At 43.0% G+C, this 19,786-nt stretch overlaps 1 protein-coding gene across 1 annotated transcript; it reads left to right on the top strand.

Annotated features, from left to right (window-relative positions):
- Window positions 1-1,679: 1,679 nt before the first annotated feature.
- Window positions 1,680-2,756, top strand: LOC116972817 (alpha-(1,3)-fucosyltransferase 9-like). Its single transcript, XM_033020454.1, has one exon. It carries the CDS (start codon window positions 1,680-1,682, stop codon window positions 2,754-2,756), a length of 1,077 nt encoding a protein of 358 aa, XP_032876345.1.
- Window positions 2,757-19,786: the final 17,030 nt, after the last annotated feature.

Genomic DNA, 19,786 nt, shown 5'->3' with positions numbered 1-19,786 from the left:
TTCAGCCTAGTTAATTATTAACGAAAAATCGTTGGAAGCTTCCCTCGCTTGAGCTAATATTAGTTTTAAGGGCTTTATTAAATTGTAATAGTAGGTTAAAAATTAACCTCTTAAAATTAACCCGACCGCTGGCAACCGGCCAGATCTCATACAGGGGAAAACGGAAGGTAGGCTGTTTATTTTTATGTTAAAAAGGGCTTCTTAAGATCCCTTTATACAAAGTTTAATATTGCGAGAAAGCTAATTTTGGGCCCATTATATCCCGCAGTATTTTTCTGGGCATTTGAGGGTACAAATCTACCGCAATGTGAACGTTCTAAACCAGCGCGTTCACAGGATCCCACTAGAAAATGGACTTTGATTTACAGCAATTAAACACTAAATTCCTTCCATTTGGCCTATAAATTAATGTAAATGAGATTTAAAAATCATGTTTTACTGTGAATTGTGAATATTATTTGGACACTTAGGCTATTTAAAAATGTTAATCATTTATTAAGAAATGGATAGATGTTTAGATCTAGTAATTGAAGTTTGAAATTAGCTACAATTAGGTAACTAACTAATTATATGCTTTAATTTCAGGTCATCCAAGTAAGATTATTTTATATTTGTTTCAGAATGCTTCAATATATGATAACTGAAAATTTCATTCAGTTCTCTTAATTTTTAAGAAAGTTATGGGCTTTTGACTGTCCACGATCACAGCTTTTTTGTTATGTCCATAGAAAATCAATAGGGAACAAGATGCTAATTTCCGAGTATGAAAATGGCCATAACTTTTTAAATACTTGAGATATGAAAGTGAATTAGGTATCAAATTAAACTTATTTTTATGCTTTAACTGATACATATTTGGAATGTTGGAGGAAACCGAAGTTCTCGGAGAAAACCCACGCAGGTCACGGGGGGGACGTACAAACTCAGTACAGACAGCACCTGTAGAGAACCCGGGTCTCCGACACTACATTCGCTGAAAGGCTGCAACTCTACCACTGCGCCACCGTGACCAGTCTCTCTTTAGATTCTTCCAAACAAAAATGAAACCTCACACTGCCCCATATTAATCATAATTTGCTAACTTATTCAGTTGTAGAGGCCTAATGACAATATGTTCTCCCAAACACAGTTCTCTTGTTCATGTCATAAATATAAATATTAAATAACTGAGGCCAAGAATTATATTATATTTCAAGAGAGAGTTAGATTTATCTCTTAGGGCTAAAGGAATCAGGGGGTATAGGGAAAATATATATTTTCCCATACTGGCCTTTCTGTCCCAAGCCTCCTCCATTGTCAGATTAAGGCCACATGTAAATTGGAGGAACAGCACCTCATATTTTGCTTGGGCAGTTTACAAACCAGAGGTTTGAAACCTTGAAACCTTGATTTCTCTAATTTAAAGTAATTCATGCGTTTCTCAAACCCCCCCCCCCCCCCCCCCCCCCACCCGCCCCTCCCCCACCCTGGTCATTCAACTAGTTCCACTGTTCCAATTCATGTATCCCTGATTTTTACACATTCTATCACCTATTCCTTTTCTCCAGAGATGCCGCCTGACCCGCTGAGTTACTCCACCATTTTGTGTCTATCCTAGATATTGATCTAGTTATAGTGAATGAGGACCCATGTTCCTTGGATCCTAATGGTTTTTATTCTTCTCTTTCACAGGACATATTATGCCTTCATCTAATAAATGGATTTTGCAGATCTTTCTAATTCCCATCATCAGTTTATTCTGCATTTATGCCTCGTTTATGCTCTATGCTAAGCCAACAAACAGATGGATTCTTCCTCCCATGAAATCGGCCACCTCAAATCAAAGCATGAAAAACATCCTTGGTTCACGACACGAAGATAATCAAACTATTGTGCTCATTTGGCTGTGGCCTTTTGGTCAGAAATTTGAGCTCAATTCTTGTGGATCTGTTTTTAACATCCATGACTGCCATTTGACAGTAGATAAGAACATGTATAACAAATCCCACGCTGTTCTTTTCCATCACAGGGATATCAGAGGAGACCTGTCCAATCTGCCCACACAGCCTCGACCAGTTTTCCAGAAATGGGTTTGGATGAATCTGGAGTCACCTACAAACACTCCCAAAAATACAAAGCTTAACCGACTCTTCAATTTGACCTTAACATATCGAAGAGATTCAGATATCCCTGTGCCTTATGGATCGCTAACAATAAACAGAGTTCAGTTAGCCTTTGAATTGCCAAAGAAAAGCAGCCTAGTGTGTTGGATTGTAAGCAACTGGAATATTAAGCATGCCAGGGTAAAATATTACAATGAACTTCGAAAATATGTTCCAATTAACACATATGGTCGAGCTTTCAATAAATATCTGAGTAATAATGATTTTGTCCCAACGGTATCTAAATGTAAGTTCTACCTTTCCTTCGAGAACTCGATACATACAGATTACATAACTGAAAAGTTCTACAATGCTCTGCTTACGGGTAGTGTTCCTGTGGTCCTGGGCCCATCCAGGGACAACTATGAAAATTACATTCCAGGTGATTCCTTCATTCACGTGGATGACTTTCATTCAGCCAAAGAGCTTGCTGATTACCTTCACAAGCTGGATGGTGATGACAAATTGTACATGAGCTACTTCAAATGGAAAAAATACTATAAAGTGAGGATGGTTCAATTCTGGCAAGAACATGCATGCTCTGTCTGTGAAAATATTCGGAAACATAAAGAATATACGTCCCTCTCCAATTTGATGGAATGGTTTTGGAATTGAACTGAAGTATGTAAATAGTGTCAATCATCAGCAGCATATGATAATTTTTAGTGGCTTTTATCTTCAAAATAACTTTTATAGATTAATTTTCTAAATTAATAATAGAACTTGATTTTATTCTATTGTGCAATAATTCAAAATAGATTGCAGGATTGTTGGAGAGCTCTGGGCTCTCACAGGGGTCTCCTCTATATCCCGCAGCTCTGCTCCTACTCCCCATCCCCCTACTCGTAACAAGGACAGAGGCCCCCTTGTCCTCACCTTCCACCCTCTCAGCCGTCGCATACACCATATAATCCTCCGACATTTTCGCCACCTCCAACGGGATCCAACCACTAGCCACATCTTCCCACCTCCTCCCCTTTCTGCTTTCCGCAGAGGCAGTTCCCTCCTTAAGTCCCTGGTCAATTCGTCCTTTCCTACCCAAACCACCCGCTCCCCGGGTACTTTCTCTTGCAACCGCAGGAAATGCTACACTTGTCACGTTATCTCCCCCCTCGTCTCCATCCAAGGACCCAATCAGTCTTTCCAGATTAGGCAGTGGTTCACCTGCACCTCCTCCAACCTTATCTACTGCATCCGCTGTTCCACATGCCAACATCTCTACATCGGCGAGACCAAGCGCAGGCTCGCCGATCCCTTCGCCCATCACCTCAGCTCAGTTCGTATTAACCAACGTGATCTCCCGATTGCTCAGCATTTCAACTCCCCCTCCCCCTCCCAACTCCCCCTCCCATTTTTCACACAGAGAGCGGTGAATCTCTGGAACTCCCTGCCACAGAGGGTAGTCGAGGCCAGTTCATTCGCTATATTTAAGAGGGAGTTAGATGTGGCCCTTGTGGCTAAGGGGATCAGAGGGTATGGAGAGAAGGCAGGTACGGGATGCTGAGTTGGATGATCAGCCATGATCATATTGAATGGCGGTGCAGGCTCGAAGGGCCGAATGGCCTACTCCTGCACCTAATTTCTATGTTTCTATGTTTCTATGTTTCTATTCCCAATCTGACCTTTCTCTCCTGGGCTTCCTCCATTACCAGAGTGAGGCCCAGCGCAAATCAGTGGAACTTTCTCCCTCCTTCCCCTCCCCCTTCACAGCTCCTTTGTCAGAACTGCAGAAGAAACATAACACGTTAATTTTACATTTCAGTGAGGGTGGGGCGTGAAATGTAATGAATTAAAAGGTGTTATGGGTATGATGCAATTCTGAAGGACGGGCGGGCTGTGCGGCCAGGAGGAGGGACCGGTGGGTCACGGTGGTGCAGTGCTAGAGTTGCTGCCTTATAGCGAATGCAGCGCTGGAGACTTGGTTCGATCCCGACTACGGGTGCTGTCCCTACAGAGTTTGTACGTTCTCCCCGTGACCTGCGTGGGTTTTCTCCGAGACCTTTAGTTTCCTCCCACACTCCAAAGACGTACAGGTTTGTAGGTTAATTTGCTTAGTAAATGTAAAAATTGTCCCTTGTGGGTGTAGGATTGTGTTAATGTGCAGGGATCGCTGGTCGGCGCATACCCGGTGGGCCATAGGGCCTGTTTCCGTGCTGTATCTCTAAACTTAACTAAAACCTGTAGAGGGGAAGCTGCCGAGCCGGCCCTAGCTTGTCCCCCAGGGCCAAAGAACCGGAGAGGAGGATGGAGGGGAGCGTCAACGGCAGGTGCTAGTTCAAGGGCCAGTATTGAACCGGGGTCTTACCTTACCTAAGCTAGACACAAAAAACTGGAGTAACTCAGCAGGACAGGCAGCATCTCTGGAGAGTAGGAATGGGTGACATTTTAGGTCGAGACCCTTCTTCGAACTGAAAACCACGGGATCGGGAAACGAGAGATAATGTAGAGAGATATAGAACTATGAATGAAAGATATGCAAAAAAGTAACAATGTTAAAGGAAACAGGCCATTGTCCATTCCTACACATTTTGTCTTACCTTAACTGACTGTTTTACTTTTCGATTTTTATATTGTCAACGTCACAGATTTTGTACTATTATCAATAAATTCACTTTGTTACATCTTGAAACTTGTAAGTACCATTAACTTTTACTGAAGTAATCAGCTGTTGGAAATGAATGAAATCTTTAAAAGTATTAAAGGTTTGATAATTGCACATTGAAATTTTCAGACTGAATGATATGGGAGAAGAAACATTCCATTCCATTCAAATGTAAATAATATATTCAAATAACTTAAATGTTCTTAATAAAGCTGAAACAAACATAATTATACATAGAGGAAGGAACTGCAGATGCTGGTTTACACCGAAGATAGAGACAAAATGCTGGAGTAACTCAGCGGGACAGGCATTATTTCTGGTGAGAAGGAATGGGTGATATTTCAAGCTGACACCCCTTCTTCAGGCTGAGGGTCAGACAGTTTGAAGAAGGGTCTCGACCCGAAATACCACAGGCTGGTATTGAGAACTTCACAGACACACAGAAACCCAATGCCTGGATGGAGCAGAGCACTTCACAAACTATCCAATATCATTCTTTCCGTTACTCTTTGCTCCGTGTGCAGTAGTGTCTATAGTTCTCACACTGCCACATGTGAACATGCAAAAACAGATGGGGGAAAAAATCATCCTCAATCAATCAATCAATCAATCAATCAATCAGATTTATTCATCACATACACAATAAAGTGCAGTGAAATGAACTTGCCAGCAATGGAAGCAAAGAATGGGGAGATAACGAGCAATATGATAACTGATTAGGAATTGATGTTGGAATGCATCCTAGGTTGTTGTGGGAAATGGCGGTGGAAGCTGCAGAAAATCTTTTCAAAACCTTCCCCTTCCCCCCCCCCCCCCCCCCCCCCCCCCCATCCCTGCTCTTCCCCTCCCCCGCCTATATTCAGCAGAGGTACCAAAGGATTGGAGAATGGGCTGGAGTACAAAGAGAGGCATAAGGGCATACCCGGTATCAGCAAGATGTTGAGTGTAAAGTCAAATGTGGATTCAAGCCAGGAAATTACTGACCGGTCCATTGAACTTCACCTGCAGGAAAATGGTTCGAAATATTACAGGGGAAAATGATAGGAATATGGAGAAATTCAATAAAGGAATATCCGCACATTGCCCAGAGCAGAACTCCAAGGCACATGGAGCAAGCATCTACAACAGCAGGGGGGAGACCATGTTTCTTACCTTTCACCCCAAGCCTCCATATCCAAGCATCATTCCACAACGTTTTTCGCCACCTCCCACCTTATCCCAGTCACATCTTCCCATCTCGTCCCCTCTGCTTTCTGCCAAGACCACTCCTTCCACAGCTCCTCAGTTCACTCATCCCTCCCCACCCAAACCACTCCCTCCCCAGGTACTTGCCCCTGCAACCACAGGAAATGCAACACCTGTCCCCACACCACCTCCTTCATATCCATCCAGAGACCCCAGCTGCCCTTGCAGGTCAGACAGTAATTCACATTCACCTTCTCTAACTTCATCTCCTGCATTGCATCTCCTGATGTGGCCTCCTTTACATCAGTGAGACTAAGCGTAGATTAGGTAACTGTTTTGCCAAACACTTGCACTCGATGTGCCTAGGCCTGTTAGATGTCCCTTTAGCTGGCCATTTTAAATCTTCTGCTCATTCCCATACTGACCTTAGTGTCATGGGCCTCCTCCATTGCCAGTGATTGTATGCCTCATTGTCACCTTCGCCTCAGGTATCAACGATCCATTCTACATTTTCCCTGATCTTCCCCTTTGATCTCTCATTTTCACACTTTACCCTTTCATATCTCTATATCTCTTTCTCCTCTGGCTCTCAGTCCCCTGACTCTCAATCAGAAGAAGGGTCTTGACCAGAAACGTCAACCATTTATTTTCTCCAGAGATGCTGCCTGTCCTGCTGAGTTGTTCCAGCATTTTGTGTCTATCTTCATGCTAGGACTTCATGCTAACTCACACAAAACTTCATGCTAACTCACACAACAGTTTAATGCTGATTGGAGCAAATAACATTTGTGCCAGATATATTTCAGGCACGTTGCAAAAAATATATTTTTAACTAGTGGGCGAGTCTCAAATAAGAGGACATGACTAAAAGAGTGTGTTGAAATTTCTTCTGCAGAAGGTGTCGAATCTCTGCAAATCCCAGAGGGCTGTGGTAACCGGATCATTATATATATTAGGTGGAGGTGGATACATTTTCGAAACGAAGTGTGCAGGCAAACATTCATTGCCATGACCACTTGAAGGGTGAGGCATGATTGCGGAGCTATGTGGTCGACTGATAAGAGTCATAGAGTGATACAGTGTGGAAACAGGTGCTTCAGCCCAACTTGCCCACACTGTCCAACATGTCCAGGCTACACTAGTGCCACATTTGGTCCATATCCCTCCAAACCTGTCCTATCCATGTACCTGTCTACCTGATTCTTGCATGTTGGGATAGTCCCTGCTTCAACTACCTTCTCTGGTAGCTTGTTCCATACACCCACCACCCTTTGTGTGAAAAAGCTACCCCTCAGATCCCTATTAAATATTTTCCTCATTCACCTTAAGATTATGTCCTTGGGTCCTCGATTCACCTACTATGGGCAAGAGACTCTGTGCATCTACCTGATCTATTCCTCTCATTATCTTATACACCTCTATAAGATCACTCCTCATCCTCCTGCACTCCAGCGAATAGAGTCCCAGCCTACTGAACCATTGCCTATAGCTCAGACCCTCTAGTCCTGGCAACATCCTCATAAATCTTCTCTGTACCCTTTCCAGCTTGACAACATCTTTCCTATAACACAGTGCCCAGCACTGAACACAATAATCGAAATGTGGCCTCACCAACGCCTTATAAAACTCAACATAACTTCCCAGCTTCGATACACAATACTCTGGCTGATGAAGGCCAATGTTTCAAAAACCTATTTGACCACCCTATGTACCTGCGACTCCACTTTCAAGGAGCGATGCACCTGCTCTCTTAGATCCCTCTTCCCTACAACACCACCCATAGCCCCACCATTCACTGTATAGGTCCTGCCCATGTTAGACTTGACAAAATGCAACACCTCACATTTTTCTACATTAAATTCCATCAACCTTTCCTCGGCCCACTTGGGAAATTGATCAAGATCCTGCTGCAATTTTTCACAACCATCTTCACTATCCGCAAAACCACCCACTTTTGGATCAACTGCAAACTTGCTAATCTTGTCATGTATGTTCTCATCCCAATCAATGATATAGATGCAAAACAGTAACAGGCCCAGCACCGAATCCTGAGGCACACCACTAGTCACAGACCTCCAGTCCGAGAAGCAACCTTCCACGATCCAATTTTCTATTCATTCAGCTATCTCTCCTTGGATCCCATGCGATCTAACCTTCCAGAGCAGCCTACCATGAGAAACCTTGTTGAATGCTTTACTGAAATCCATGTATACAACATCTACAGCTCTGCCGTCATCGACCATTTTGGTAATGTCTTCAAAAAACTCAATCAGATTTGTGAGACTCGCCCTTCCATGTACAAACCATGCTGACTGTCCCTAATCAGCCCTTAAAAACATAGAAACATAGAAACATAGAAAATAGGTGCAGGAGTAGGCTATTCGGCCCTTCGAACCTGCACCGCCATTCAATATGATCATGGCTGATCATCCAACTCAGTAGCCTGTACCTGCCTTCTCTCAATACCCCCTGATACCTTTAGCCACAAGGGCCACATCTAACTCCCTCTTAAATATAGCCAATGAACTGGCATCAACTAACTTCTGTGGCAGAGAATTCCAGAGATTCACCACTCTCTGTGTGAAAAATGTTTTCCCCATCTCGGTACTAAAAGATTTCCCCCTTATCCTTAAACTGTGACCCCTTGTTCTGGACTTCCCCAACATCGGGAACAATCTTCCTGCATCTAGCCTGTCCAACCCCTTAAGAATATTGTACGTTTCTATAAGATCCCCCCTCAATCTTCTAAATTCTAGCGAGTACAAACCGAATCTATCCAGTCTTTCTTCATATGAAAGTCCTGACATCCCAGGAATCAGTCTGGTGAACCTTCTCTGTACTCCCTCTATCGCAAGAATGTCTTTCCTCAGATTAGGAGACCAAAACTGTACGCAATACTCCAGGTGTGGTCTCACCAAGACCCTGTACAACTGCAGTAGAACCTCCCTGCTCCTATACTCAAATCCTTTTGCTATGAATGCTAACATACCATTCGCCTTCTTCACTGCCTGCTGCACCTGCATGCCTACTTTTAATGACTGGTGTACCATGACACCCAGGTCTCGTTGCATCTCCCCTTTTCCTAATCGCCCACCATTCAGATAATAGTCTACTTTCCTGTTTTTGCCACCAAAGTGGATAACCTCACATTTATCAACATTATACTGCATCTGCCATGCATTTGCCCACTCACCCAGCCTATCCAAGTCACCTTGCAGCCTCCGAGCATCCTCCTCACAGCTAACATTGCCCCCAGCTTCGTGTCATCTGCAAACTTGGAGATGTTGCATTCAATTCCCTCATCCAAATCATTAATATATATAGTAAATAGCTGGAGTCCCAGCACTGAGCCTTGCGGTACCCCACTAGTCACTGCCTGCCATTGTGAAAAGGACCCGTTTACTCCTACTCTTTGCTTCCTGTCTGCCAGCCAGTTCTCTATCCACATCAATACTGAACCCCCAATACCGTGTGCTTTAAGTTTGTATACTAATCTCTTATGTGGGACCTTGTCGAAAGCCTTCTGAAAGTCCAGATATAACACATCCACTGGTTCTCCCTTATCCACTCTACTAGTTACATCCTCGAAAAATTCTATAAGATTCGTCAGACATGATTTACCTTTCATAAATCCATGCTGACTTTGTCCAATGATTTCACCACTTTCCAAATGTGCTGCTATCCCATCTTTAATAACTGATTCTAGCAGTTTCCCCACTACCGACGATAGACTAACTGGTCTGTAATTCCCCGTTTTCTCTCTCCGTCCCTTTTTAAAAAGTGGGGTTATATTAGCTACCCTCCAATCCTCAGGAACTACTCCAGAATCTAAAGAGTTTTGAAAAATTATCACTAATGCATCCACTATTTCTGGGGCTACTTCCTTAAGTACTCTGAGATGCAGCCTATCTGGCCCTGGGGATTTATCGGCCTTTAATCCATTCAATTTACCTAACACCACTTCCCGGCTAACCTGGATTTCACTCAGTTCCTCCATCTCATTTGACCCCCGGTCCCCTGCTATGTCCGGCAGATTATTTATGTCTTCCTTAGTGAAGACAGAACCAAAGTAGTTATTCAATTGGTCTGCCATGTCCTTGTTCCCCATGATCAATTCACCTGTTTCTGACTGCAAGGGACCTACATTTGTTTTAGCTAATCTTTTTCTCTTCACATATCTATAAAAGCTTTTGCAGTCAGTTTTTATGTTCCCTGCCAGTTTTCTTTCATAATCTATTTTCCCTTTCCTAATTAAGCCCTTTGTCCTCCTCTGCTGGACTGAATTTCTCCCAGTCCTCTGGTATGCTGCTTTTTCTGGCTAATTTGTACGCTTCATCTTTTGTTTTGATACTATCCCTAATTTCCCTTGTTATCCACGGATGCACTACCTTCCCTGATTTATTTTTTTGCCAAACTGGGATGAACAACTGTTGTAGTTCATCCATGCAGTCTTTAAATGCCTTCCATATCATATCCACCGTCAACCCATTAAGAATCAATTGCCAGTCTATCTTGGCCAATTCACTTCTCATACCCTCAAAGTTACCTTTCTTTAAGTTCAGGACCCTTGTTTCTGAATTAACAATGTCACTCTCCATCCTAATGAAGAACTCAACCATATTATGGTCACTCTTGCCCAAGGGGGCACGTACAACAAGACTGCTAACTAACCCTTCCTCATTACTCAATACCCAATCTAGAATAGCCTGCTCTCTCGTTGGTTCCTCTACATGCTGGTTTAGAAACTATCCCGCATACATTCCAAGAAATCCTCTTCCTCAGCACCCCTGCCAATTTGATTCACCCAATCTATATGTAGATTGAAGTCACCCATTATAACGGTTTTGCCTTTGTCGCACGCATTTCTAATTTCCTGTTTGATACCATCTCCAACTTCACTACTACTGTTAGGTGGCCTGTACACAACACCCACCAGCGTTTTCTGCCCCTTAGTGTTTCGCAGCTCTACCCATACCGATTCCACATCCTCCAAACTAATGTCCTTCCTTTCCATTGCGTTAATCTCCTCTCTAATCAGCAACGCTACCCCACCTCCTTTTCCTTTCTCTCTCTCCCTCCTGAATATTGAATATCCCTGGATGTTCAGCTCCCAGCCTTGGTCACCCTGGAGCCATGTCTCCGTGATCCCAACTATATCATAGTCATTAATAGCTATCTGCACATTCAACTCATCCACCTTATTACGAATGCTCCTTGCATTGAGACACAAAGCCTTCAGGCTTGTTTTTACAACACTCTTACCCCTTATACAATGATGTTGAAAAGTGGCCCTTTTTGATTTTTGCCCTGGATTTGTCTGCCTGCCACTTTTACTTTTCACCTTGCTACCTATTGCTTCTACCCTCATTTTAAACCCCTCTGTCTCTACGCTCACACATTTAAGAAACCCTTTCCCTTTAACTCCATCCTCAACTAGCCCTTGTCCATCTAAATGCCTGCATATCCAATCCCTCAGAATACCCTCTAGTAACTTTCCAACTACAGATGTTAAGCTCACTGGCCTATAGTTCCCAGAATTTCCCTGCAGCCCTTCTTAACAAACCATATAACCATTTAACAATTACAGCACGGAAACAGGCCATCTCGGCCCTACAAGTCCGTGCCGAACAATTATTTTCCCTTAGGTGGGACTATAACCATATAATAATAACCATATAACTGTAATTGTTATATGGTTATTATTATATGGTTATAGTCCCACCTGCCTGCACTCATACCATAAACCTCCATTTCCTTCTCATCCATATGCCTATCCAATTTATTTTTAAATGATACCAGCGAACCTGCCTCCACCACTTCCACTGGAAGCTCATTCCACACCGCTACCACTCTCTGAGTAAAGAAGTTCCCCCTCATGTTACCCCTAAACTTCTGTCCCTTAATTCTGAAGTCATGTCCTCTTGTTTGAATCTTCCCTATTCGCAAAGGGAAAAGCTTGTCCACATCAACTCTGTCTATCCCTCTCATCATTTTAAAGACCTCTATCGTCCCCCCTTAACCTTCCGCGCTCCAGAGAATAAAGACCTAACTTATTCAACCTTTCTCTGTAACTTAGTTGTTGATACCCAGGCAACATTCTAGTAAATCTCCTCTGTACTCTCTCTATTTTGTTGACATCCTTCCTATAATTGGGCGACCAAAATTGTACACCATACTCCAGATTTGGTCTCACCAATGCCCTGTACAATTTTAACAGTACATCCCAGCTTCTATACTCAATGCTCTGATTTATAAAGGCTAGCATACCAAAAGCTTTCTTGACCACCCTATCTATATGAGATTCCACCTTCAAGGAACTATGCACGGTTATTCACAGATTCCTCTGTTCAACTGCATTCTTTAATTCCCTACCATTTACCATGTACGTCCTATTTTGATTTGTCCTGCCAAGGTGTAGCACCTCACATTTATCAGCATTAAACTCCATCTGCCATCTTTCAGCCCATTCTTCCAATTGGCCTAAATCACTCTGTAGACTTTGGAAATCCTCTTCATTATCCACAACACCCCCTATCTTGGTATCATCTGCATACTTACTAATCCAATTTACCACACCTTCATCCAGATCATTGATGTACATGACAAACAACAAAGGACCCAACACAGATCCCTGAGGCACCCCACTAGTCACCTGCCTCCAACCCGACAAACAGCCATCCACCATTACTCTCTGGCGTCTCCCATTCAGCCACTGTTGAATCCATCTTGCTACTCCTGCATTTATACCCAACAGTTGAACCTTCTTAACCAACCTTCCATGAGGAACCTTGTCAAAGGCCTTACTAAAGTCCATATAGACAACATCCACTGCTTTACCCTCGTCAATTTCCCTAGTAACCTCTTCAAAAAATTCAAGAACATGACCTTCCAGGCACAAATCCATGTTGACTGTTCCTAATCAGACCCTGTTTATCCAGATGCTTCTATATATTATCTCTAAGTATCTTTTCCATTAATTTGCCCACCACTGAAGTCAAACTAACAGGTCTATAATTGCTAGGTTTACTCTTAGAACCCTTTTTAAACAATGGAACAACATGCGCAGTACGCCAATCCTCGGGGACTATTCCCGTTTCTAATGACAATTGAAATATTTCTGTCATAGCCCCGGCTATTTCTACACTAACTTCCCTCAATGTCCTAGGGAATATCCTGTCAGGACCTGGAGACTTATCCACTTTTATATTTTTCAAAAGTGTCAGTACTTCTTTTACTTTGAAACTCATAGTATCCATAGCTACTCTACTAGTTTCCCTTACCTCACATAATTCAATATCCTTCTCCTTGGTGAATACCGAAGAAAATAAATTGTTCAATATCTCCCCCATCTCTTTTGGCTCTGCAGATAGCTGTCCACTCTGTCTCTCCAATGGACCAATTTTATCCCTCGTTATCCTTTTGCTATTAATATAGCTGTAGAAACCCTTTGGATTTACTTTCACCTTACTTGCCAAAGCAACCTCATATCTTCTTTTAGCTTTTCTAATTTCTTTCTTAAGATTCTTTTTACATTCCTTATACTCCTCAAGCACCTCATTTACTTCATGCTGCCTATAATTATTGTAGATCTCCCTCTTTTTCCGAACAAGATGTCCAATTTCCCTTGAAAACCAGGGCTCTTTCCAATTCTTGAGTAAAGGCACAACATTTGCTGCCCTCCAGTCTTCCGGCACCTCTCCTGTATTTAAAGATGACTCGTAAATGTCAATCAGAGCTCCCACAATTTCCTCTCTGGTTTCCCACAATGACCTCGGATATATATGATCAGGCCATGGAGATTTGTCTACCTTCTCGTAACCGATAGTACCTTCAGCATCTCTTCAACTGTAACACTGAATGTTCGCAAGACACTTCCATTAACTGCCTCAAGTTCCTCCTTCCTCCTGTCTTTCTCCTTGATAAATACAGAGAAATACTCATTGAGGACCTTGCCCATCTCCTGTGGCTCCACACAGAGTTGACCTCTTTGATTCCTGAATGGTCCCACTGTCTCTCTAGTTACCCTTTTCCCCATTATGTATTTATAAATTCTCTTTGGGTTGTCCTTGCTATCTGCCAGAGCTATCTCCTGGCCCACTTTTGCCCTTCTGATTTCCTTTTTTACTTTTCTCCTTACTTAGTTGCCAAAACTCCTCCAGGGATGCACTTGATCCCAGCTGCCGATACCTGTCCCATGCGTGCTTTTATTCTTAACAAATGCCTCTATTTCTCTCATCATCCAACTTTCCTTATGTTTGCCTGCCTTGCACTTTGCTCTAACGGGATGTGCATATCCTGAGATTTTGTCAGCTCACTTTTAAAAACATCCCACTTGGCTGATGTTCCTTTCCCCTCATACAACCTGCCCCAATCAACTTGAACGAGACTTTCTCTCATACCCTGAAAGTTGGCCTTACCCCAATTTAGCATTTTAACACGTGAGCCCTCTCTGTCCCTATCCATAACTATCTTAAACCTAATTGAACAGTGATCACTGGTCCCAAAAGGCTCCTCCACGAACACTTCATTCACTTGCCTGTCCCAATTTCCCAAGACTAGATCAAGTGTCACCCTCTCACACGTGGGGTCCTCTACATATTGTTGGAGAAAACTCTCAACACCTTTGAGAAACTGCCCCCCACCTAAACCTTTCACACTATGATGTTCCCAGTCAATATTTGGAAAGTTAAAATCCCCTACTATAACAACCTTATTTGACTTGCAGCTGTCTGCAAACTCTTGGCATTTTGTTCTTCTAATTCCCATTTGACTATTTGGGAGTCTGTAGTAATCATCCCTTTCTTGTTCCTCAACTCCACCCATATAGCTTCATTAGACGAACCATCTGTAATGTCACATCTAATTACTGCTGTGACATCCTCCTTAACCAACAATGCCCCCTCTTTTATCATCACCCCTGTCTCTCCTGAGGCACCTGTTTACTGGAACATTGAGCTGCCAGTCCTGTCCTTCTGTTAACCAGCTTTCTTAAACAGATGCACATACATATCCATGCCCTAAGCTCATCTGTCACCCTTCAGGCCCTTTGCATTAAAATACATGCAGTTTAAACCAACCTACCTTCCTCGCTTGCCGTCTTTCTCCAGCATATTCTGTCCTCCAACTTTTCTCTCACCACCCTCTATACCAACTTCTAGCCTGTCCAACCCTTTAAGAATTTTGTACGTTTCTATAAGATCCCCCCTCAATCTTCTGTACTCGCTAGAATTTAGAAGATTGAGGGGGATCTTATAGAAACGTACAAAATTCTTAAGGGGTTGGACAGGCTAGATGCAGGAAGATTGTTCCCGATGTCGGGGTAGTCCAGAACAAGGGGTCACAGTTTAAGGATAAAGGGGAAATCTTTTAGGACTGAGATGAGAAAAACATTTTTTACACAGAGAGTGATGAATCTCTGGAATTCTTTGCCACAGAATGTAGTTGAGGCCAGTTCATTGGCTATATTTAAGAGGGAGTTAGATGTGGCCCTTGTGGCTAAAGGGATCAGGGGGTATGGAGAAAAAGCAGGTACAGGATACTGAGTTGGATGATCAGCCATGATCATATCGAATGGCGGTGCAGGCTCGAAGGGCCGAATGGCCTACTCCTGCACCTATTTTCTATGTTTCTATGTTTCTATCCTCTCATCTGCTTCTGTCCTGTATGAGACACCACCCTCCATTTCATTTGAGGTAAAAAGTAATGCTGTAGTTGTTCAAAATAATTATATGCTCCCATTCACTAATATTAACCTCGTCAAAGTGATGCAAATACAGTTTCCTTTGCTAATTAGCTCCTCCTGGTGGCGAAGACATACTCTGTAGCTATAATGAGGATCAACAAATACAAGGGCCATTTATTAAGAAGCCAGTAAAAGAAGAATTTTGGTGGTTTTTCAATTCAGTTTAACAATGACTGATTTGGTAGGAGGTCATGATGTCACATTATTTGCAGATGATTGCAGACATAATCAAGTTTGCTGATGACACTGTAGTGGTGGGCCTGATCTCCGATAACAATGAGAAGGCCTACCGGGAGGAGATGGCTGATCTGGCACTCTGGTGTCAGGACAACAGCCTCCTCTTGAATGTCATAAAAACTAAGGAGCTAATTGTGGACTTTAGAGGTGCACAGCATCCGAGGACGTACACGCCACTGGAGATAAATGGGGCTACTGTGGATAGGGTGAGCTGCTTTAAATACCTGGGAGTCCACATCACAGAGGATCTGACATGAACAACACACACTGCTGCACTGGTGAGTAAGGCAAGGCAGCGCCTTTACCACCTCAGGCAGCTGAGGAAATTCAGAGTCTCTCTGAGGATCCTTCAGTGGTTCTACTCTGGGGCTGTAGAAAGCATCTTGTCCAGCAACATCACTAACTGGTTTGGGAACTGCTCTGCCCAGGACAGGAAGGCTCTGCAGAGAGTAGTATATTCGGCCGAACGCACTATGGGAACTACACTCGCCCCCTTGCAGGAACTATACATCAGAAGGTGCAGGTCCAGAGTCAGCAACATAATGAAGGACCCCTACCACCCAGCAACGGACTGTTCCAGCTGCTACGGTCAGGCAAATGCCTCCGCTGTCATGCTGTGAAAACAGAGAGGATGAGATGGAGTTTCTTCCCACAGGCCATCAGGACTGTAAACTCTTTTCTCACCAGGGACTAATTTACTGTTGTGTTGTGTCTTTTTAAAATTGTTGTTTTTTTTCTTACATGGAAATACTAATTCTTTTCTATTCTGTTCTGTAGTTTTTGCACAATCCGCAGGCATTGCCACTTTCATTTTACTGCACATCTTGTATGTGTATGTGACAAATAAAGTTGACTTGACTTGATGTGATTTGATCACTTTTTTCATATGCTTCTTGGACTTGTTTCTTACCTATCAACACAAATGTTAGACAGCACCACCAGGATTGTACCTTCTGAATTTTGTAGTCGGCAGGGCAGTACTCTGCATATCGCCAACTTTGGACAATTTAACATTTTTATCAAGCCAATTAACCTACAAATCTGTGCGTCTTTGGAGTGGGGGAAGAAACCGAAGTTCTCAGAGTAAACCCACGCAGATCACGGGGAGAACGTACAAACTCCATACAGACAGCACCCGTAGTCGGGATCGAACCCAGGTCTCTGGCGCTGCATTTTGCTGTAAGGCCGCAACTCTACCGCTGCGCCACCGTGTACTACCACAGCGTTTCCCACTTGCCCCAGCCAACATTCAGACTCTTTCCCTTCATCCCACCACAATCACCAGGCTAATCCTTCATGGGAATCGTTTTGGCATTCGTCACAATCATTATTATTAGGAAGCTTAGTAACCTGGTATCAGGACAATATTGTCCCTCCCGAAAGGTCCCAAACCGAAACATCACCTATTCATGTTCTCCAGAAATACTGCCTGAGCCGCTGAGTTACTCCAACATTTTATGTCTTCTTTTCCAAACCACCATTCCAAATTCCACATTTCTCCAACCTTTCCCTCATTGATAGCAAGACGAAGGAACTAGATTCGGGAAGTGTGGTGGAGATAATACCCCAATCAGCATCAATAGTGCTGAAGTGGAAATGGTTAAGAACTTCAAGTTCCTAGGCATAAATATTACCAAAGATCTGTCCTGGATCAACATCATTGGAGACGAGAGCAAGAAAAGCACACAAATGCTTCTACTTCCCCAGAAGTCTGAGGATTTGGGACATTTCTCCCTGGGACAACTCTTCCCAATTTCTACACGTGCCCCATAGAAAGCATAGTGTGAGAGGGCATTATGAGACTGCCCGAGACTGCAAGAAATTGCAGAGAGTTAGAGAGTCATACAGCACGTAAACAGGCCCTTTGGTCCATCTTGCCCATGCTAACCAAGGTGCCCCATCTGCACTAGTCTCACGTGCCCATAATTGGCCCATATCACCCTAATCACTTTCTATCCATATGCCTTTCCAAATTTATTTTAAATGTCACAAAGAGCGTGGGGAAGGGATGGATATAACCATATAACCATATAACAATTACAGCACGGAAACAGGCCATCTCGGCCCTACAAGTCCGTGCCGAACAATTTTTTTCCCTTAGTCCCACCTGCCTGCACTCATACCATAACCCTCCATTCCCTTCTCATCCATATGCCTATCCAATTTATTCTTAAATGATACCAACGAACCTGCCGCCACCACTTCCACTGGAAGCTCATTCCACACCGCTACCACTCTCTGAGTAAAGAAGTTCCCCCTCATGTTACCCCTAAACTTCTGTCCCTTAATTCTGAAGTCATGTCCTCTTGTTTGAATCTTCCCTATTCTCAAAGGGAAAAGCTTGATCACATCAACTCTGTCTATCCCTCTCATCATTTTAAAGACCTCTATCAAGTCCCCCCTTAACCTTCTGCGCTCCAGAGAATAAAGACCTAACTTATTCAACCTATCTCTGTAACTTAGTTGTTGAAACCCAGGCAACATTCTAGTAAATCTCCTCTGTACTCTCTCTATTTTGTTGACATCCTTCCTATAATTGGGCGACCAAAATTGTACACCATACTCCAGATTTGGTCTCACCAATGCCTTGTACAATTTTAACATTACATCCCAGCTTCTATATTCAATGCTCTGATTTATAAAGGCTAGCATACCAAAAGCTTTCTTTACCACCCTATCTATATGAGATTCCACCTTCAAGGAACTATGCACGGTTATTCCCAGATCCCTCTGTTCAACTGTATTCTTCAATTCCCTACCATTTATCATGTACGTCCTATTTTGATTTGTCCTGCCAAGGTGTAACACCTCACATTTATCAGCATTAAACTCCATCTGCCATCTTTCAGCCCATTTTTCCAAATGGCCTAAATCACTCTGTAGACTTTGGAAATCCTCTTCATTATCCACAACACCCCCTATCTTGGTATCATCTGCATACTTACTAATCCAATTTACCACCCCTTCATCCAGATCATTGATGTACATGACAAACAACAAAGGACCCAACACAGATCCCTGAGGCACCCCACTAGTCACCTGCCTCCAACCCGACAAACAGCCATCCACCATTACCCTCTGGCTTCTCCCATTCGACCACTGCAGAATCCATCTTGCTATTCCAACATTTATACCCAACAGTTTAACCTTCTTAACCAACCTTCCATGAGGAACCTTGTCAAAGGCCTTACTAAAGTCCATATAGACAACATCCACTGCTTTACCCTCGTCAATTTCCCTAGTAACCTCTTCAAAAAATTCAAGAAGATTAGTCAAACATGACCTTCCAGGCACAAATCCATGTTGACTGTTCCTAATCAGACCCTGTTTATCCAGATGCTTATATATATTATCTCTAAGTATCTTTTCCATTAATTTGCCCACCACGGAAGTCAAACTAACAGGTCTATAATTGCTAGGTTTACTCTTAGAACCCTTTTTAAACAATGGAACAACATGCGCAGTACGCCAATCCTCGGGGACTATTCCCGTTTCTAATGACATTTGAAATATTTCTGTCATAGCCCCGGCTATTTCTACACTAACTTCCCTCAATGTCCTAGGGAATATCCTGTCAGGACCTGGAGACTTATGCACTTTTATATTTTCCAAAAGTGTCAGTACTTCTTTTACTTTGAAACTCATAGTATCCATAACTACTCTACTCGTTTCCCTTACCTCACATAATTCAATATCCTTCTCCTTGGTGAATACCGAAGAAAAGAAATTGTTCAATATCTCCCCCATCTCTTTTGGCTCTGCAGATAGCTGCCCACTCTGTTTCTCCAATGGACCAATTTTATCCCTCGTTATCCTTTTGCTATTAATATAGCTGTAGAAACCCTTTGGATTTACTTTCACCTTACTTGCCAAAGCAAC

This window comes from Amblyraja radiata, chromosome 5 (assembly GCF_010909765.2).
Source record: "Amblyraja radiata isolate CabotCenter1 chromosome 5, sAmbRad1.1.pri, whole genome shotgun sequence".
NCBI classification, from domain to species: domain Eukaryota; kingdom Metazoa; phylum Chordata; class Chondrichthyes; order Rajiformes; family Rajidae; genus Amblyraja; species Amblyraja radiata.
The sequence above is the reverse complement of the archived record's forward strand: the minus strand, read 5'-3'. Positions and strand labels throughout refer to the sequence as shown.

What these genes read in the sequence shown, in the direction of transcription:
- LOC116972817 (XM_033020454.1), top strand. Translation starts at nt 1,680, where the DNA reads ATGCCTTCATCTAATAAATGGATTTTGCAGATCTTTCTAATTCCCATC.